The sequence below is a fragment of the Engraulis encrasicolus genome, chromosome 12 (genome assembly GCF_034702125.1).
Source record: "Engraulis encrasicolus isolate BLACKSEA-1 chromosome 12, IST_EnEncr_1.0, whole genome shotgun sequence".
Lineage (NCBI taxonomy): Eukaryota > Metazoa > Chordata > Actinopteri > Clupeiformes > Engraulidae > Engraulis > Engraulis encrasicolus.
The window spans coordinates 10445759-10468127 of NC_085868.1; the positions used below are offsets into that span (position 1 = coordinate 10445759).

A 22369-nucleotide genomic window follows, 5' to 3' on the forward strand; every position below is an offset into this window, starting at 1 on the left:
ATTATCTATTGTTGAAGCTCCAGCGGTACATAAATTGTGACTTTAGACCCTTAAGAAGCCAATGACAAGGGTCGATTTTAGATTTTTCTCTCAGAGTTCTTCAGTCAATCAATTATGGTTTGCTACCACAAGATGTATTAGTTTTGTAGTCCTTTGGTGTGACAGCCATAAAATACATTTTGACAATAGTGTATATTTTTCACATTTTCTTCTTATGTAGATGTATGCAAATGCAACGGTGAAAATTGTATTTCAGTTGGCAAGGACATGGCTTTAAATTAACTCAAAAGCTCAAAAGTCCTATGGTGTGATGGTAAAAGTCCTATGGTGTGATGATAAAAGTCCTATGGTGTGACACTTTGGAGTATCACACCAAAGGACAAACAGGTCACACCAATGGACTACTGTAGATATTTGAGAAATAGCTTTTAAAACAACTGGTAGTACATCTTTTTTTGTTTTGTTGTTCGACTAGATAAATATTGTGTATTCAAATTACTTATTCCTTTATTGGCCTTTGGAATTTATACTTTGATGCATTGTTGATGAATATTTGCTGTTGATTTTAGATACTGTCAAATGATATAAAATGTCATTAATGGTGCTTTGAAACCATAAAATATAACGGTAACAGTGAAGGAAAGATCAGTGAGAGAGTATATAGAGGAGTATAGATTAATAAAGTATGCTGTGGAGAGCTCAATATACAGCATAAATGTGCTGTCCAGCTTGAGATACCAAACAGGCACTGGCCACTACACACTACAGGTTCAATGGTGTGACAGTCATAGCATACACGTACCTACAAAAGTGTGATGGTCATGCCAAGGTCACACTTCAGTATGAGTCTTATGAGCTCTGCAGGTTACATTCAATGACCGCATGGCTGTCATTAAGAGTTACGATAGGCTGATAATCGACGATTCAAAGACTTATAAGTGTAAAGTGTCGGTCCATATGGACTACAACATTATATTATGATCAAAATACAAAATAATCATGTTGATATATTTGTTTCTGGCTCAGTTTTGCATTTCTGTCCTTTAGCGTGACATGAATGTCCTACGGTGTGACATGTTTTAAACGCTCAAATATTTGTTTGAGCTAAACAATATGTTTGATAAACACTGAATATTGCATTAGGGAAGAACAAATTATCGTCCCTGAAAAGTTAGTATAAATTCGGACAATTTTGAACATTTAAAAGAAAGATATCCCTGTTTTTCCTCGAAGGTTTCTAATAATCTCACATCTAATGGGGAAAAAAATACTTAAATGGTAATTTCTCATTAAATTAAGACTTTAAAAAATTGCAATAAATATGAAGAGTGCAACAATGTTCATAAAACTCCATCAAGCCATTTCTACATTACTTAATATATTTATTTCTTAACGTCACACCAAAGGACATATTTTCAGCAAATTGCTTTATCAACGTAAATAAATAATAAATGAATAGACCAACATTGTGACCACTTGGATTTTTTGAAAGATTAATTGCTGCACTACGTAGACATATACTTTTCCCCCTCATAAACAATGTTTTGTGAAAAAAATGTTTTTTGCTGCCTATCCGTCATCTACCCATACACACACACTCCTGCAGCTCGCGACACTCACGCTCCTGACACAGAGAAAGTCACACACACCTATTGATGCATGTATTCATACATATACAGTACACATATACTACATACTGTACACACACACACACTCCTGCAGCTCGCAACACTCACGCTCCTGACACAGAAAGTCATAGACACCTATTGATGCATGTATTCATACATACAGCATACACACATACTACATACTGCACATATAGTACACACTCACACACATACCCCTGAAGGTCCCGACACTCCCACTCCTGACACAGAAAGTCAGACGCCTATTTGTGTACATATTCATACATACAGTATACACACATACTAGTACATACCACAAAAAAGTATCTACTCCACACACACACACACACACACACACACACACACACACACACACACACACACACACACACACACACACACACACACACACACACACACACACAGAATTACAGAGACATGTTCAAAATAACTATACAGAACTGACTGTGTACACAGAAGAACTAAAATGTACAAGAAGCATACAGTACAATACAGTACATATGACAACATAATTCAGCTATGTGGCAGGCCATTCTGAGCGCGTGATGAAGGCTACCTTAGCGGCCAGTAGGTCCTCAATACGAGCCACGTCATTAGTGTAGTCCTCCACTCTCCTCTTCAAGTTCTCCATCTCCACTGAGCACTCCTCAACTTTCAGATGCAGCGCCTGGAAGAAAACACACAGACGACACAGACAGACAATAAATACAGCAGCCCTGACACTTTCAAGCATTTACCAAAAAATCCGAGCATTAAACATTTGCAAGCATTTTCAAGTATTTCAAGCACCAATGGCAACCCTGTATCTGAAGTGAGAGTGAAAGCCTACCGGGAAAACTCTGATTGCCATTGTGACACAGCACTCTGCAGCACACAGTGCACACAATGAAATTGCATTTACGCCACATCCAAACAAGGAGGCAGCACAAAAAAAGGCCACATGGGAGCAGTGCGGCAGGACAGTACCATAAGCACCTAAGGGAAGAGCACCAGTTACTCCATCCACCAAACTGACGGGGTCAGGAATCGAACCGGCAACCCTTGGGCTACAAGCCTGACAGCCTAAGCGCTTACCCATGACTGCCCTGTACTTGTCTGTGTGCAGGGCTCTAAATTAACACCTGCTAACCGGCCAAATGCTGGTGAAAATTCAATTTGGCCGGTAGAAAAAGAAAAGTTACTAGCTTCTTAAACCCAAGTGACTGAGTGACTGTGTGTTTGGCTGGAAAAATCAACACCAGCTAGCCATTTTGGCTGGTGAAGAAAAGAGTAAAGTTAGAGTCTTGTGTGTGTGTCTCTGACCTTGTTTTCCACACGGGCCTGGTCCAGTTCGTCTCTCAGGTGGCCGTTGTCTCGTGCCGTGGCCTCCTTGACCTTCTGCGTGGAGGTCAGCTCTTCCTCCGAGTCCGTCAGCTTCTTCCTCACGTGGCTCAACTCATAGTCTTTAGAGGACACCGACTCACGCAGACCTCTGGCAGACAACAGTAGAGACATCCATCAGTTTAGAGGTTAGATGGATGACCGAAGATGGCATGAAAGAGTAGCACAATTAAAAACCAAATCAAACCAAAAAAACAAACAAACAAAAAATATTCTCTCTTAAAGGTAGGGTATGTAGGATTGTGGCCAGAGTAGGTCTAGCAACTATGCTGCCTATTCCCAAATTTGATCTTTTCATGATTTCTTCTAATGAATAAACTAATATTTACTGGTCTCACCAGTCGTAATAAATAGCTGATGGTGGTGGATTTTACTCACCAAAAAGATAACATCTGTGAATGGGCAGCATAAATTCTGGAAGTAAACTGCTAGAAAATACTCCACTTTTAAGACTACTTTATGCCTACAGAGGGTAAAACCACAATGGAAGCAGTTCCAGAGTGATATTTAGAACAGCAGTGTATTTTTAAAAATCAATGCCATATTTTCACTTTGTTTGTGGCCATTTATAATTGATTAGGCAACTCATTGTTTCAGTGTAAACTTCGTAACTGCTTCCACTTACACACTGCAAGCTGTAGACAAAAGTTAACAGAAAAACATTCTTGTACTCTAACGTAAATTTAGAATTCAAAATTCACCAACAATTTCCCAATGATGTGTGAATGAATGAATTGCTGTTTTCTGATTGGTCAAAAAGAAGACAGAATCATACTTGCACTAGTGAATCCAATATGATCCAAAACAAATACTTTTAGCTCATTGAAATTAATGTTTTCTTCATGCATTCACACAACAAAGAAGCATTACTATAACTGAGGTCAAAGACACTTTTAGCAAAAAAAAAGCCCAACTAAGCTCAAGCAATCAAAAGCAAAGCTTGTTCTGCTTGTAATCCTGTGTGGTATGATCCCGTAAGGTGTTTCTATTCAGATTAATGACTATTGAGAAGGTAAACTACTGGGCAGGCAGGAGGAGGGGCTAGGGGCCAAACACACACACAGAGGGTCCAACTCAATCTAGTACCTCCCGTCCTCTCCTTTTGCTTGTGGCCTCAGGGAACGAGGCGAGGTGTCATTGTGACCATACAAGTTTTATTCAATATCTCGCAAAAGCACAATTCAGAGGTCATTCAGGCTGAATGTGGAAAAACTCCCCAAAAGTTGCTCTGCCCAGGCTGGCAGTAGGGGAGGGGAGTCTTTATTGTTTTCTCCATGGCCACGGTGCGTCAGCAAAGCATGAGGCCATAAGAGAGGGTGTCACAAAATGAGAGGGTGGGAGGTACTCGTTTAGAATGGACCCAGACACCTTATCAATCTACCTCCATGGTGATGACAGCATTCTGGAAGGGTGGGGTTAGAAAACATCACCAAATTGTCTGTTATTCATTTACAACAGCTGCTGAGATGACTTTACTTTTACATCCCAGCTATGGATCAACAAAGTACATTGATCTATGTGTCTGTGACAGTGTGTCCATGTCATCTTGTCGTTTCTCCACAAAAGGGTGAACTACCTGATGGTGGTATCCAGCTCCTCAATGTTGACCCGTAGTGATCTGATGGTCCTCTCCTGAAATATGAAAAAATATCAAAAGAGACGGTAATATCCACCAGAGTTCTGCAAAGTTCTGATTTTCATAAAGGGCAAGAGTAGCATTGATAGTCATGATCTTTGATAACAGGAACAGGAAAAGGTAACCTGCTGGAAACAAATTGTACTTTGTAATAACACAAGACTATTGATTGGTCAACAACATGCATATCACTGGACAGCCATGTGTCTTTACAACCAAGAGCCTTTAAAAAACACACCAAAAAGTGCAATCGTGTCTCAAGAGAAAGTCAGCAAATGCACTAATTAGTAATAGCACTAAAGCTATTATTAAAGTAATAGCAAAGTATTAATAAAGTATAGTAATAAGAGTACAGATCTCACATTGTCGTCTAGTTTGGTGTTGGCCATGGTGAGCTGCATGCTCTTCTTGTCCAGCTGATCCTGCAGGGAGATCTTCTGCTGCTGCTGGTCAGTGATGGAGTTCTGCAGACCACACATGTCCTCTCTCACACCACTCAGCTGCTTTAGCAGGGACTCTAAAATACACAGCAGTTAAAGAGAGAAAAACACGCACATCCGTCTCAAAAAAATTGGGTGCAGGACCAGCAAAAATACCATGAAAAACTGAAAGAAAAGTCCGCGACACCAAGCTCTCATTGCTCTTTTTTTAATGTGACGTTTCGGGCAGCATGCCCTTCATCAGACAATGGCATGCTGCCCGAAACGTCACATTAAAAAAAGAGCAACGGGAGCTTGGTGTCGCAGACTTGTCTTTCAGTTTTTCACTCTAAAATACACACACACATATGCATGGATGCACAGACGCACGCACGCACGCACACACACACAGGTCAGTTATGGGTTATGGAGCTCTGAAGACAAGACTCAGCTGCTTTACCAGGGACTCTAAATACAGACATGCATGCATGCACGCACATACAGGGCAGTTATGGAGCTCTGCAGACTAGACATCTCTCTCAGGCTTCATCAGAGGATGCACTTTGCTAGTCATCTACGCATGACTCCCCCATCCTCCTCCATGACTGAGGTACCCTGAGCATGGTACCGTCCCGCCGCACTGCTCCCCATGGGGCGCCACTGAGGGCTGCCCCCTTGCACGGGTGAGGCATAAATGCAATTTCGTTCTGTGCAGTGTGCAGTGTTCACTTGTGTGCTGTGGAGTGCTGTGTCACAATGACAATGGGAGTTGGAGTTTCCCAATGGGCTTTCACTTTCACTTTCATAATGGCGGCCGATAGCCTGGTGTCAGAGTATGTGTTAGGATGTGTCGACTATGTAAGCGCCCCACATATGTATACACCAATGCACATGCACATGCACACACACATTTACACAAAGTAATGGTATGTCCTGTATATTGTACATTAAGAGAAAAAAAAAAACATGCATGCGCACACAGACAGACAGACAGACAGACAGACAGACAGACAGACAGACACAAACACAAACACACACACACACACACACACACACACACACACACACACACACACACACACACACACACACACACACACACACACACACACACACACACACACACACCATTTTCCTCGTCCAGCATCTTGTTCCTCTCCTGGGCCTTGTGCAGCTCTGCGATGCGGGAGGTGAGCCGCCGCTGGCTCTCTGACAGGTTACTCTCGGCCTGGTTGTGGGCAAGCCTGGTGGAAGATGACCCACATAGACAAGCAGACGACGTTTAACTCACACACAGGGCCGTTTCAAGGTGTTTTGGGGGCCCTAGGCAAAGAGGGACTGGGATCCCTTACCCCCCACTCTTCTTCAAATTGTTGGAGAGGGGCCACCTCAAGAGATATTTCGATAACATCATCATTGCACTTTTTGGCCATTAAATTTAGTGAGGTGCGGCCACCACTGTTGAAGTTGTCACCAGTGTGTAACCCGCGTGTAACCAGTCATCACCAGAGGGCCGCCTTCAACTGGATGACCCTTGACAATTGCCTTGTTTGCTTGGCTGGTTGTAACAGGCCTGTTCACACAGTCACACGCCATGCATGGAAGCAGTGCTTAAATGCCCCATTACTTAGACAGCGAAATAACTGATATTTCAAGTTTGACGTTGCCAGAATGGCATGGCCAAGTGGCGATGTGTCAGTTAAAGAATTTCTGTAATGTCATAGTAGTGTTGTAATGCTGTCAGGATGGTGTTAATGTATTTTTAAAGATTTTTTTGTAATGTCATTAAAATGTGGTAATGATGAGAGGATGGTGTTAATATTTTACAAAGAATCACTGTAACATCACTGCACTGTTGTCAGAGGATGGCATGGATGAGGTGTAAGCATAATGTGTTTGTGAAAAGGGTCTTTATTGTCATATTAGTGTTGTTTAGAATGGCATGGCTGGGGTCTAGTTGTGTTCCTGAAGAATTTTTGTAATGCCATGTCATAGCAATGTCAGAATGGCATGGCGAGGTGTTTATGTGTTTGTAGAGCATGTCTGCAATGCCATATCGTTGTGGTCATGTTGTAGCAAAGACTTTTTTCTTCCTCATAGTTGTAGTGGAGGAACAACTTGAGGAGACAGCGCAGGCAGAACTTTCAAAATTAAACACAGGCAAAAATGTTAGGTATGCAAATAGGCTTTTGGGAAGATAGGGAGCTATCTTTATTGTCTGTGATTATGATCTGACTCAAATACTGTGGCAGAGGGAGCTCAGGTCTGATTGGCAGGGCCGTTGACAGGCTTGGCCAGGCCTAGGACAAAGTCAAAGGGCCCCGTATCCAATACATACAGTGTAATGAGGTCCCAACAAAGCTGCCCAACAAAGGCAAAGTGCAGTAACTACATATTTTGTCAATATTAAGTTGACGCCAAAAATGGTGCTCATCACACCTCCTTTATCTAGTGACAAAGCCTTGTGGTTCAATTGTATCCCGTCATTCAACTGTCATTCAGTTTAACGGATACCTTCTGCTGAGTGTAACTGTAAAAAAACATGATTTTTTAATTGTTTCAAGTGAATGGATGACAGCTCAGGCTTTCATGAATTCACTGGAAAAAAAATTAAATAAAAAGAGTCATGTTCCTTACAGTTACAGTCAGCAGAAGGTATCCGTTACGCTGAATGACAATTCCTTTTTGGACATCTTTGACCCACATTGCTTTTATTGTCAAATTTGCAGTAACTACAATATCCAACCTCACACCAAGGTTTTGAAGGCCCCTTTTTCTCAGTTTCAACGTTGGTGAAGTTACGGCACTTTTGCCCCGCCCCCTTCCTGTGCACAGGACGACTGACCCGTTTGTCTGCCCGTGGGTTTCCCTGCTGGCTGGCTGCATTGTTGAGGTGAGGAGGTTAGAGTTAGGGTTAGAGGTCCTCAGAGACAGAAGTGTCATCGTCAATCATGGGATTTAAAAATATAATCCCTGCTGTTTTTCAACTTGACATTCGACTCGACGGAGCTAAACTGACTTATACCAGTCTTGAGCGAGTGTTCATTATGATCAGGGGTGCATTTCTGGACAGCGTTATTGTTAACTAATTAACAACTTACTTGGTTGGTTGGTTGCAATGTAATTTCTCATCAAGTGGCTAACTAGTTATTTATTTATTTAAGTAGTATATTTAAGTATTTAAGTAACTAGTTATTTATTTATTTCAGTTATTCATTCAGCAGCAGTGGATAACAATGAAAAACATACAATTGTGACAGGTGTGTTATACCTGTAGCTCCCTAAAGCAGATATTTTATAAGAGTGTTAAGTGAAGCCATTATAATAGCGACTACTGTATGGAGTTTAAAATGAAGTCACTATTGTATGCCACTATTGTATGCCACTATTGTATGGATTTTTTTTGTTTTTGTTTGTTTGTTTTTAGTGGACTATCTAAGCATATTCATTGCAGCATATCATATACCAATTACTAATTCATTTATGGGCATTAAAAGGCCTTTACTCCACTTGACGTCTGAGCCCCCCCCAAAAAAACGTCTTTCACCCATATGTGTAAACAGGGTCTAACAAAATTTGAGATGTCCCGAACGACCTATAAGCCCCATCCTGTGTGGCTGCAAGTGTCTACCTACCTTGTAATTATTAACCAACAAACCACTGTAGAAGAAGACGTGTTCCACAAGTCAAGCAGACTTTAACTTCACATGCTTTGCATTTTTTTCAGTTGTTGTTTTTTCCCAGCCAGGACTAGGCAGAAAGACTAGAGTGTCTGGCACCGAAACAACAAACAACAAAAAGTAACGTGTGAACTGGCCCTAGGCTGCACTCAAGCTGATTGGATCAAATGTGTGTCGGGATATTTTTTTTCTAAACCTAATGACAGCTCCTATCTGCAGTCTGAGACATACTGGACAGTTTTTACAACAACTACAGGAGTGTCCCTTGCACTTTAACAAGCCATTGTATAAAAAAGACGCATTCAGAGTGTTGAACAGGTGTTAAATTAGAATGTCATGCTTTTTTTTCTCCCAGGTGACACGTGCAGAAAAAAGTAGCGAGGCGTGTCACAATGACAAAATGCTTGTCAAGCCACATTGTTCCATGGGGGAGAAAAAACAATTAAAAATATTCAAAGCCTTCCAAAGAAGAAGAAAAGTGGCAGTGTGAAGAGCCCCTAAGCCCTGCCTGTCTGGTTGAAGGCGTCTGGTGTCTTGCCCGAGGATGCCCCTTGAGCTGGTTGGACCAAATTTGTAGTTGGGTTTTGAATTACTTTCTTAACGCACCACAATTCACAACTCTGGGGTGCATTTCGCAAAAGCCTAGTTGTTAGCATTTAGCAACTTGGGTAGTTGTCAATGGGGAATTGCAATGCAAACATCAAAGTAGCTAACATAGTTAGCAACTATGGTTTTGAGAAATGCACCCCTGATCCTAAGTTTGAAAAAAACTTTGACAAACACTGACATAATTTCACATTTCACTGGATGTACTCCAACCAGTATCTTTGTGCACATGACATGACAAATCAATATCCAGTTTTAGAGAGGGATCAAATGTTATCTGAAATGGACTTTAAGTTCAACTCTTTAAACCAGATGATACGCTGGGAACTTGTTGAGGAATGTGTTTAGGCAACAATACAATACAACGTTGTTTTGACTGTGCTTATCAGTGCATCACCTTCATCAAGAAAACATAGATCAGCAGCAGACAACCATTTTTTAATAAGTTCATGAATTAGTGGGGAATCGTGTTATTGTGAAACACTGCTAAAAAAAGTTGACCTAAGTCTCATTACCTTAAGAGTTATTAGATTACATTACATTACACTTACACATAGCTGACGCTTTCATTTATTCAAAGCGACTAACAACTATTATTTTTCAGGGTATTTCAGGGTATTACAGTCCCTGGAACAATGTGGGATTAGGTGCCTTGCGCAAGGCCACTTTAACCATGGATGGAGATGTAGGGAGAGGTCAGGGGAGATTTGAACCGGGAACCTCTAGATTGAAAGACCAACTCTCTAACCACTAGGCCACGGCTGCCCACAGTTATATTAACACTGGTATGTTTCACTGTGTGTATTGTATGCTGCTTGCCTGAGCATGCTGCACTCGTTCTTGTATCCGCTGAGCTCGTCTGCGGCGGAGGAGAGCTGCCTGCCGAGCGCCTGCACCTCCTGCTCCAGATCCATCATGGACTCCTTCAGGGACGCCTGCCGACTCCTCTGCTCCCCGCGCTCCTGCTCCAGCTGCAAATGCACATCATCACACAGTACATTTCACTGTCTCCTTGCTGTGTCTGTGGTGTGTACGACAGAAGGTGCTCATGTTGTGTGTTGCGTGCGTGCCATGTCTTGTGTTGTGATTCCATGGTGGTAGTGTAACGGATGCCAACTAGCAGAGTTCGTCAGTAGACCTGTGATCCCAAGTCAATCTTGATGTTGTGATTGGGAGAGTGCTGGACCAAAGCAGGAGAGATCCATCACACTTATGCCATGTACAGACCAGGAGCGAACAGAGTGAACGAAGCGACGGAAGCCATTATTTCTCTATGGAGGGCACGCGACCTGCGCTACCAAGGTGAATTCGCCAGGAGCGAAGCTTCTTGCGCGACAAGAGTGAATTTTGACGATTAAACTAAATCTAATCGCAGGCGAATTCGCTCTGACGCTGTTTGGCGAAAACCAATCGGAACGTTCATATCTCCGAATGTCCCAGGCTGTCAAGCCAGAGCCGTTATGTGATTAGCTGAATCAAACATGTCAATGCTGCGTCTGGAGCGAATACAGCGAATTCAAGGCGAAACTTCTTCTGCTACCCACGCTACCAGGCAGCGTAGTTCGCTCTTGGTCTGGACACGGCATTACAGTCAGCATGGCTGTGTGTCACTGTGCGTACAGTGAGTGCAGTGACTGTGAGGTCTGTGTGCTGCTGTGCAGTGGGCAAGACTGCTTGCTCCTGTGCTTGCAGTACTACAGTGAGGATGGCTGTGTGCTCCTGTGCTTGCAGTAAGGGTGGCTGGGTGTTAATGTGTTGGCTGTGTGTTGTGTAGTGTGCAGTGAGGATGCTTGTGTGTTATCGTGCTTACAATGAGGATGGCTGTGTGGTATGTGGGCATTTGTGTATTTGTGTATTTATGTAAGCTACTGGACACCTGAATTTCCCCCTGGGGATCAATAAAGTTACTCTAATCTACTCTACTCGTGCTGGTCAAACACATACTGATACAAGGCACCGATACTGCTGTTACAGACTTGAAAGTAGCATGAGAAAAAAGTGCCTCATACATTTACTAACATTTAAATCTACATGGAAATGGACAATAAAGCAAATGTCACAGGTGTAAAAAACAAGGCTAAGCATTTGTTTTCTTTGTATGCTGGGGGTAAAAGTATCGGTATTGGTTCTCGGTATCGGCAACAGAAATTAAAATTCTTGTACTCGTATCGGTTTAAACAAAAAGTGGTATTGTGCATCCCTAGTGTTTTGTGTATTGATGTGTATGTGATGTGTGTATTGATGATGTGTGTTGTAGCGAGGATGGATCCTTATGTTGTTGTGCTTACAGTGAGGATGGCTCTCTGTAGGTCCTCCACGCGCTGCTCTAGGTGAGCTCTCTCGCCGATGGCCGTTTCCTGGGCGATCTGGGGACACACAAAAAAAGACACTCAAGACACTTTCGTCACAGACTCACAGGAACACTCCCTCAGCAACAACACAAGGTCCAAGTATAGTAACAAGGCAGTGTATTTCCATGGCCAGTAAATTCCTCATCATGATCCAAAAAGAAAATAAAGTAAAATATAAAATAGGGGACAGAGCCGCATAATAAAAAAAACAGCTCTCCTTGCTTAGAGCAAAAGGGGTGTGTAGTTATTTTCTAAAAACGGAATATTTCAACGGTCCACGTCCTCTTTTGGATGAAAACTACCAGAGAAATGACATGCTTTTTTGTGCTTAAAGCTGCACTATGTAAGATGGTGGCCAGAGTAGGTATTGCAACTATGCTGCTCATTTAAACTGGGCTGTCTACTACCGTATTGGATGTTGTCATGAATATTTATTACATATTGAACCAATATTTACTAGTGTGACCAAAGTACCGTAAGTTTTGCAGCTAAAATGTCAATTTCTGGATATTGAAAATGGTGGACAATGGAGAAGATCCCCCTTTTCATGTATGAAAAGTGCAATTTTCCCTGTCTGAATGAATGGTGAATTGATGGTGGTGTGGTAAGTATTCATGAAAAAGGTAACATTTAAGAATGGGCAGCATGAATTCAGCAAAACTACTACAAATATTACATAATGGTGCACCTTTAAGCAGGTTTTGTAAAAGAGGTCCCTTGCTGTGTGAAATTCAACCCATGCCTGCCTATTGTACGTCCTCATGAGTCTTGTGTCTTTCTATCTTTTGATCTATCCACCTGACTGACCCAAATCCTGGCTCTAATCCAGATGTCTACAGTATGCCTGCTAACCACTCCACATTAATCCACAGCCAGGCATGCCCTTCCCTCTCACCAGATCAGAAAGAGAGAGAGAGAGAACAAGAGAGAGAGACAAACGGAGAGAGAGAGAGAGAGAGAGAGAGAGAGAGAGAGAGAGAGAGAGAACGAGAGAGAGAAAGAAATAGAGAGAGAGAGAGAGAGAGAGAGAGAGAGAGAGAAAGAGAGAGAGAGAGAAAGAGAGAGAGAGAGAGAGAGAGAGAGAGAGAGAGACAAAAGAAAGGTTGGCATTACACACAGCAGGTGCCATAGCAATCCTCTCAGCGCGTCCTCCCGTCTCCTCCAGAGGCACCATTGCTAAGGTCTGCTTCCATAAATAGCCTCACGACGCAGGTGCGCGGGATAAACAACCGCACCATTACCACGCGAGCCAGGTGGAACCTGAGCTGAACCGTTACCTCCAGTACGCCATCTCAAATGGCGTAATCTACAAATTATCTCAGTTGCTCCACAATACAAGCTCTTTGCGAAGTGCTGAGGAATGCTACACTGAATACACTGAATAAGAAGGTATTATGGATTTACTCAATCCAATAGTGATCTATTGAACACAAAGGCTTTAGCTGTGACAGCAACAATTGAGTTAAATTGACATTGAATTCATATTAAATAAACCTGTGCATTTCAAGTTGATTCAATGTGACTGAGCATACCTTGATCCTCGCATGGAGGGTGGTCATTCACTTAAAATTATAGAATTGGGGTTGATACAGTACAGATTGTATACTGTACATAAACGCTAACAACAGTACCTACAGTACCACACTGTAAAACAAGGCAAGCCAGTTAAGTTTTTAAGTTAACTCAATTCGAGGCTTCTCAAGTTGAGTTAACTTACAAACTTGTCTTTTTTACGTTTAACTGGCTGCGTTGTTTTACAGTGCATGAACCTCTCTCTAAGGCGTTCTCTCTCAGTGATGGTGACGCTGAGAATGACAGCATTGGGGTACCCAACACATATACTGTACAGTACACAGTACAGTACCTTGCGCCTCTTGAGTCTCTCTTGGTGGTCATTGGGGTTGCAATGTACATAATCAACACTACACATGAAAAATTCAGATGCAAACCCCCCTAAGTGCCTTTTCTGAAATTAATCTTAATTCATTTTTATTTAATACAAAGCTATCAAAATTGCATATTTTTTTAATTATATTTATGTAATATAACTATTTATATGCATTATCAAGTATATGAATGTAAACCAATCCAACAACCAGGTTTTTGTTTTTTCTTTGCTTTGCTTAAAAAATGATGATGTTCTGACGGCTTTGTAAAAATTTGAATCTTTGGTCCAATAAAGGACTTTTTAAACCTCTAAAAATATAGAAGTGCAGGTCTTAAGAAATGGAGATAGGGGGTTTTGCATCTGAACTCTTCACATGTGTCCCCTGTACCTTGAGCCTCTCCCGGAGGCTGTCTCTCTCGGTGGTCATGCGCGTCAGGTCAGCCTGAGCCTCGTCCCTCTCCACTTCCACACGGTTCAGGATGCTCTGGGCCGTCACCACCTTGGTGGAGCTGCTGTTGCTGTTGCGCACCGTGCGAGCACGCATCACCTCCCGCCGCAGACTGGCAATCTCCTGTTGGGCCTGCAAACACACACGCACACACACGCATGCACACACACACACAAACACACACACGCACACACACACATGCACACAAACACACACACACAGTAAACAGTAAAAAAAATGTTTTTTTACTGTCATAGAGCATGCATTTACAAGGGGACCCAGGTTCGAGTCCCTGGGTCATTTTCCAAGCCTACCCAATCTCTCCCTCTCCCACTACTTTTCTGTCTCATCTTCACTATCCTATCACAATAAAGTCACTAATAGTAAAAAAAAACGGGTTGGCAGATACTTGAACATGTGTTTGTGTATGTGTTGTGCACAGTAATAAAAATAGCAGTGTTAATAACTCAATAATTAAACAATTGAAATACATTTCAGATCAAATGTGGTCACTCAAATAGTGTTAATTTAACTCAGTGTAATGTTTTCATTGTTAATGCTAATGTCCAGTGTTGTCAGAAGAGAAGTACTCACCTGCTAGTACAGCATGCTAGCCTTGTCCTAACTCATGCCCTGTTTTGTAAGTCGATTTTGATTACAGCGCCTGCTAAGTTTAGTGCAATGTAGTGTAGTGTAATTTGTGAAGTGCCAATGTGCTGGTGTGGTGGTAGAGAAACTGGTTCACTCATCAGCCGGGCTTGTCCTGCCTTACGTCCTAATTTGTAAGTGGCTTTGGAGAGTAGCATCTGTTAAGGGCAATGCAATGCAATGCCATGGAGGTGCATGGTCAGTGTGATCAGACAAAATCTGACTCACTCGCCAACTGGTACTCAATGACGGGCGACCTGAATTCATTCATTCATTACAAGCCAGAGCCCCATGTTCCAAAAGGCCTGGTTTTATCTGTCCAGTTTAACCAGATGATTATTCAATCAGGCAAGCACATTCGGTAGTTGAATTGGACAGGTAAAACCAGGTCTGCCACAAACAGGTTTGCCACTGTTGATGAACCCCTAAACACTCCCTGAGGAACCTTGAGGTTCTTCCAAGTACCCACAGGTTCACCAGAGAACCCTTGCAGATTTCTCCTGAAGGCGCATTGGTAACCCTTTATAATAATGGATGCAAAAAAGCATTATAAAGACTTAAACATTAACAAATGTTTGTAAATGACTAGGAAATGTTAAGTTAATATCTTATATTCATCAAACATTTACAAATTGCTTGTAAATGAATAAAATATTCTGTTATAAGGTATGTAAAATATTGTATATATTATTTATAGATATTTTATAAAGCATTAATAAAACTTAGGTAATGATAAAAATATTTGTTAATGTTTCGTTCATCATTAGTAAATTCTACAAAAGTAAAAGTCTTTACTATGCAGACATTATTATAAAGTGTTACCGGCGCATTCAGACTGACTGAGAAAGGCGCCAGGGCCCATTCCGGCACCTTATCTCCAACTGGCCAGCATGTTCACACCGCAGGTCTGAGTGTTCAACAACAGAAAAGTTGGTTCGCAATGCAAACCGAAAGATTTTTCTCCGCTAACCATGACAACAACGGGGACGTCAGCAGGTTCATTCGGGTAACACACAGTCACATTGGGAAAAGTTCAGAGCCCGGTATGAATGTGAGTGGTTCACAGGTAAGCACTTTTAGTTCCGAAGAACGTAACTGGTGCAGGAATGGACACCGGCACGTTTCTGGTTCTGGTCTGAAAACAGTATGAGTGGAAACTGGGGGGATCTTAGAGGAACCTTTCATTTTTTTACAGTGTAGTGCCTACTGACCTTGTCCTATCCTATGCCTTGTTTGGTTAAGTGGCTTTGAGAAGTGTCTCTTTGGTGTAAGTGTAGTATAGCGTAATTTGATGTGGTCACCGTGGTGGTAGTGGACACTGGTCTTGTCCTATACCCTGTCCAAAAAGGGTGTGAAAGGGCAACCATGGCCTTAGTGGTTAGAGAGTTGGTCTTTCAATCTAGAGGTTGCCGGTTCGTATCCCCCCTGACCTCTCCCTACATCTCCATTCATGGCTGAAGTGCCCTTGAGCAAGGCACCTAACCCCACATTGCTCCAGGGACTGTAACCAATACCCTGAAAAATAATAGTTGTAAGTTGCTTTGAATAAATGAAAGCGTCAGCTAAGTACAATGTAAAGGAGGGTGGAAGTAGTGTAGTAATGTAGTGTAATTTTACTGGTGTAGTCAGTCACCTTCTAGCAGTGCGTGCTGGTCTTTTCCTATGCCCTGTCTGATAAGAGTCTGAAGGAAGACTCTCTCAGGTGTAGTAAGTGCAGTAGTAGTAGTGTAGTAATGTAGTTTTATTTGACTAGGTGTAGTCAGTCACCTTCTGGTAGTGCGTGCTGATCTTGTCCTATGCTCTGTCTGATAAGTGTGTGTGTGTGTGTGTGTGTGTGTGTGTGTGTGTGTGTGTGTGTGTGTGTGTGTGTGTGTGTGTGTGTGTGTGTGTGTGTGTGTGTGTTTGTGTGTGTGTGTAAGTGTAGTAGTAGTAGTGTACTGTAGTAATGTAGTAGTGTAATGTGACTAGGTGTCACCTTCTGGTAGTGCATGCTTTGTCTGATACAGTAAGTGTCTGAAGGTAGACTCTCTTAGGTATGTCAAGTGTAGTAGTAGTAGTAATGTAGTGTCATGTGACAAGGTGTTGTAGGTCACCTTCTGGTAGTGCGTGCTGATCTTGTCCTATGCTCTGTCTGGTAAGTGCATGTGTGTGTGTAAGTGTAGTAGTAGTACTGTAGTAATGTAGTAGTGTAATGGGACTAGGTGTAGTCGGTCACCTTCTGGTAGTGTGCGCTGCTCTTGTCTCTCTCGGCGGTGAGCACCTTGACGTTGGCCTGGATCTCGGCCAGGTGCCTCTCGTAGGTCTCAAGCGCCGCCTGCATCTCGTCCCGCTCGCGGAGCACACGCATCAGCTCCGAGTCGTACGTCCCTCCCTGACACACGCACGCACGCACGCACGCAAACACACACAAGTGCACACATGTAAACACACACAGACGCACACACACAAACACACATACCTTAGTCAAAGATGGTAAATGGATATGATGCATTCATATGATGCATTCATGATTCATCATGACAAGCTACTTCCTGGAACCAGGGAAGCTGACAGGGGGGGATTGGGGGCAAAGGGGTCTGTTGTCCCGGGCCCAGGAAAAGAGGAGGCCCAACATTGGGTTCTAATTACAATGTATGCATTGGCTGGGGGGCCCTTTCATATTACTTTGTCCTGGGCCCAGCAAAAGCTGTCAGCGGCCCTGGCTGGAACCACAAGTGCACAAAGGTGGCGGCTGGCATGAGAGATGTATCTCTAATAACACTTCCTCTACGCAGTGTGAAATGAGGCCATGAGGCGTACATCATCAGTCGTCAGTGATCGGCAGTCTGGAGTCATAGTTGCAATGCAGTGCCACACTTTCCCAATGACCTGTTTCCACAGGTCCAATTCAATCAAGTAACCATTCAATTAAGCAATCACCTGGTTGCATCTGGCAAGTAAAACCAGGTCATTTGAAATAAGTGGCACTGGATTATCGCCCTTTAATGCAGATGGGATCGCTGGCGACAACATTGCAATGATATTGTCAAGAGTCTTGAGTAACCGATTAAAGGGCAACTCCTGTCAATTTCAATGTGCTGTTGTATTGCTCACGCTACCCTTGACTTTTCAGTAGCCGGTGACGCCACAGTTTTTGGCTCAGCCCTTTCTGAGATATGAGCTATTCTAATGGGGGCAACTTTTGTTTACATTTCAAAAAAACATTTTTATTTATTCCCAAAAACATCCAAAAGGTTGTGAAACATCAGCAGACAGCTAGCAAACAGTGATACCTTTTGGGAAAATATTTGGAGTAGGCCTATGTTCATTTTAAAAAAAAATGTAAACAAAAGTTGCCCCCATTAGAATAGCTCATATCTCGGAAAGGGCTGAACCAAAAACTGCGGCTTCTCCACCTACTGTCAAGTTAAGGGTAGCGTGAGCAATACAACAGCACATTGAAATGGACAGGAGTTGCCCTTTAAGTCATGGTCCTCACTATTTTGGCATCAGTAAGGTAATAACAGAGATTCTTTAAGTATAGAGATATGCCAACATAATAGGTTTCTATGGGCACCTAACGCGACCAGGTTCCGGTCTGCCTAAAGGGCCGTGTCATAATGCTCCTACAATGAATAGAACAGTCCTTAGGTCTGCCTAGGTCTGCCTAAGTGGGGCCATAATAGAACCAGGAAACAATGGGCCAATGGAACCTCTCTCTCTCTACTCTCTCTGGTAATAACATGAAAGGGAAAACTAATGAATGTATATTGCCCATCCCTGGCAGTGGTGTATGTATTTTACGAACACACAGCCGGCTTTACCACTTTGTACACAATCTTGGCATGTCATCTACTATCTTTGCATAGTGTCACACACACAGCTTTGCTTTGGAGGCCTGCTAATATCTTGTTTCATCTGAATCTTTAGTGTGTGCAGTGCGCACATAGCCTGTATAATCTGCATATTTCCTGTAACACTGCACCACATTTCACGTCCAGGTGAAATCAGAATCTTTTGTAGTTGCTTTAACCAAGCTGGTGTGCACAATGACATGACTGGATTTGATCACATACGATAAACGAAGACATATAAAACGGATCAGCTCGGAATGATTAGTGACATTACCTGCTTTGAGTGCACACTGTAAATTAAGCAGTGTTGATTTAACATTTAGAGTCGAATGTAACACTCAACGTGTTGTTCCAACTCTATTGTGCTGAATTATGACCACATAAATCAGTGTGCAAAGAAACTACATTGGACACCTTTTTTATTTTCTGATACTGAGATTATTCACCTCTGAGCACAACCCATTTAGCCTGACATGACAGCCCCTTTCTACCTCTTTCCATTCATAGACAGGGGCTGGCCATGTCCGGCTACAACCCATTCCACTTTCAGCATGGTATGGAAACTTAAAATCTCATACATTTTAACACCATGCAATGGCATTCCTATTAAGCTTTGCAGCTTTGCTTTCAAAGTTATCCATTCACAAAGAAAAAAACAAATATCTGGCCGGAATTGAAATAAGTAACCACAAAGGCACAGCAGAAGATAGCACTGAAATGCCTTGCCCTGTATGTGCTGCACACACGCTTGTCTCGAACAATGTTCATATTTTCACAAGCAGTAAGGAATGCAACAAAGTGCAGTTTGTGGTGGTGGTGGGTGGGTGTTTGGGTGGATGGATGGGTGGGTCTGTACCAGGGGTTGTTGACTTGTACCTTGACAGGGGAGTATCGGGAGGGGCTGGGGCTGGGCCCAGGCCTGCGCGTGGGGCTGGTTGATCGTCGGCTCCTCTGCATGTTGCTGCTGTCCTGGTTGTCCGAGTTAAATCTGATGCCCTCCTCCTCCTCCTCCTGACGCTCCACACACTCTGCAACCTGTACTGGCCCACTGCCACCGGCCTTAGCCTCTGCTGCTGGAACTCCAGCGCCCTCTAGAGGTGATGACACACAGGGCATTTTTGTAAGCAATGCAGCCAGGCAAAATGGTTAACAAAAGCCTGGGATGGATGAGTATTGTAATGTGGTTGGCAGTTGGGTTGTATCTGAATGTGTGAAACACAGTCACTAAAGGGGGCACTACAATGGGTATGATTTGCATTGTTCACCTGAATAACGTGCCGAAGTAAAACCAGGTGATTGGGGAGATCACTTGAGATCTAGAGCCTACATCAAATCTGACACTGATACCTCTATAGCTTTTAAATCCAGAATGCCCTTTTTTTTTTATTGGCATACACTTTGTAGTTTGTAGGATGTTACTGAAGGTATTTTGCTTTACTATTCAGTGAAGCACATTGACATTGCTTGATGTAAGGAAATGGATTACGGACCGTATACTGTATAAATAAAGTTGCCAGATGTTGCCAGATGTGTCTGACCAAATCCCTCCCAAAAGCTTCTCAAAAACCGCCAAAATGCGCTAAATTCCGCCCAAATTCAACAAATTACATTGACTTCTATGGGCCCAAAACGGCTGGAAAAAAAACACCAAATGGCCAATTTTTCCGATTTTTACCCGCAGACGCTCATCCAAAGTAGCCCCTCTGCTCTTCCCTTGCCTAGCTGTCCCTCACCTGCTGCTTTTAACTCCTGCAGTAAAGCGCGCAGCTCCTGCTTCTCTGTCTGCAGCCGCCTCAGTAGGGTCTGCAGGTCCTGTGCCTGGTCCCCAGTGCAGCTAGGCCCAGAGTGGAGTGGCTCCACCTGACATTCCTCATCTGAATCACCGCTCAAATCACACTCTGCTTGACCTGCTGTGTCTGGCTGAACTGGCCCAACCACGCTCTCCAAGATATAGACACACACATGCGTACATCAACACAGTTGTCATCTACTGCTACTCAGAGGTGGATGAAGTAAAAGTAGAAGTATACCATACTGTGTATCTACCTCATTGGGTACAGTGAAATAACTGGTGAATAAACTATGTAATATAATGTACTAGTGTTGTAATTACATTACTGCTGCTACGAAGAAGAAGAAGAAGAAGAAGAAGAAGAAGAAGAAGAAGAAGAAGAAGAAGAAGAAGAAGAAGAAGAGATAAGTTGTACATTCTTACAGAGTTAAGCTTGTTTATGGTCTCTTCCAAACCGATAATACTTTGTTGAAGATCATCAGAGATGTCCTGGGTGTTCTGATAGAAAGAATGCATATTTTAAGGTATGTGATAAGAGTAGACATAATAATAAGCGTATTACTGTTGTCAATTGCACAAAAGACAATATATCCATGCTTATGGACCTCATGGTTCATGCTTTGTACCTTGACTCTCTTCTCTTGATTATCCACAGTGGCCAGGTCAGTCTCGTTTCCTTATAAGATACTTGATGACAGGGGTCTTACTGCCACCTACTGGTATAGCACTCTCATGACTTCAAAACTTCTTGTGAAAATTGCTCACTGGAGTGAAGAACTCATTTCATAATCCTGTCAAGTTAGCAAAACTATCATTACACCTTGAAAATAGGAAAGTCTTTTGAATGTAACACAGGGTTCTATCCAAGTTATTACACAAGTGGGCTTATGGGTCTCGTTATTTTCTACAGGTTCTAAATACTTTGCTTTTAAGTGACGTGCGTACAAAAAACTACCTCTTCTTAATTTGCTTCCTCTGTGGTAATAATAATAATAATAATAATAATGTTAGTACTCTCTGATGGGCCATGTGCAGCACCAGAGTGCAACAGAGATGGATGGGTGGAAGGTAAGGATAGGACGTGGGAGTACTAACTTGAATCTCCATGGCAACCAAATCACAGTTTCTCATAGTAGGTTACAATGAAACAATCAGCTCACCAGCACGTATCCTCCGTCCACGATGATGTGCGTGGAGTAAAACGGCAGACCTAATGTTGTAATAGATTGAGTGGACCAAAATCAGTCTAACTGTGAAGATACAAACATTAAATGCGGTAAACTTGGAGTCAAACGTATGGTAGCACAGCTACCGAACGCCTACCTTGTTTTTACGTCTCTTCTGCATGCACCCGAAACGAATTAAGTTCCGGTTTCCATAAATGCCATTTTTATTGCATACCGACCGATTACCTCGCCAACAAATTAATCAATTGAACTGTTTGTTGCCCAAAAACTAGTCACCCCATTCAAGCCCTGCAAGTGCTAAACCGCTTTACTAAAAGGATAAACATGCGGGCAAATCACAAATCTGGACGCGACGCGTCACGACGTAGCCGTGCAACTGCTCCAATCAGCAAACACCTCGTGCGTCTGTAACCTTGACAACATGGTCTTTCACAGCAGGGCCCGTTTCAGCCATAGACATCATATAGAATAGTATTGATGTCTATGGTTTCAGCCACTGACTTCTATAGAAGTCAGTGGTTTCAGCCTCCAATGTAGAATGGCGCGTGCGGGCCTGCGTGCGGCAGGCAGGCACGCACGCACGCACGCACACACACACAGCCTTGTGTCAATCATTCAATCAATCACGCACACACTTCAGTCATTACAACATTCTACAATTTTAACCCCCCAATGTTGACCAGTTGGCGCGAGACAATAGATGCATTGCTGAGTAGGCCTGTAAATGCATTCATCCTTGATTATGTCAGTCAATTTAAGTTTTTAAGAAAAAAAGAGAGAGAGAGAGAGAAATGGTTTTGATGTTGTTTGAAAGCTGTTTTCTGGCTCTACAAATTGCATAATCAACATGGAACC

General features: G+C 42.7%; 1 protein-coding gene across 2 annotated transcripts in view; it reads right to left on the reverse strand.

Moving 5' to 3' along the window:
* tsga10 (testis specific, 10) overlaps positions 1–21855 on the reverse strand; it is a 30349-nt gene extending 8494 nt beyond the window's left edge. Inside the window, exons 1-15 of one of the 2 annotated variants that reach the window (XM_063211611.1) lie at positions 21651–21855; positions 21488–21537; positions 20954–21118; positions 20751–20825; positions 20269–20476; positions 19412–19626; positions 16918–17073; positions 13995–14186; positions 11656–11733; positions 10187–10338; positions 6210–6325; positions 5025–5179; positions 4603–4658; positions 2949–3117; positions 2203–2313 (exon numbers count right to left, since the gene is read on the reverse strand). In XM_063211611.1, coding sequence (XP_063067681.1) covers positions 2203–2313; positions 2949–3117; positions 4603–4658; positions 5025–5179; positions 6210–6325; positions 10187–10338; positions 11656–11733; positions 13995–14186; positions 16918–17073; positions 19412–19492 — 1266 coding nt within the window. In that variant the 5' untranslated portion in view covers positions 19493–19626; positions 20269–20476; positions 20751–20825; ... (1 more) ...; positions 21488–21537; positions 21651–21855. Of the gene's footprint in view, positions 1–2202; positions 2314–2948; positions 3118–4602; positions 4659–5024; positions 5180–6209; positions 6326–10186; positions 10339–11655; positions 11734–13994; positions 14187–16469; positions 16482–16917; positions 17074–19411; positions 19627–20268; positions 20477–20750; positions 20826–20953; positions 21119–21487; positions 21538–21650 lie in introns of those variants that run through there. The other variant, XM_063211612.1, reaches the window with a different exon arrangement.
* Between the last annotated feature and the right edge of the window lie 514 nt (positions 21856–22369).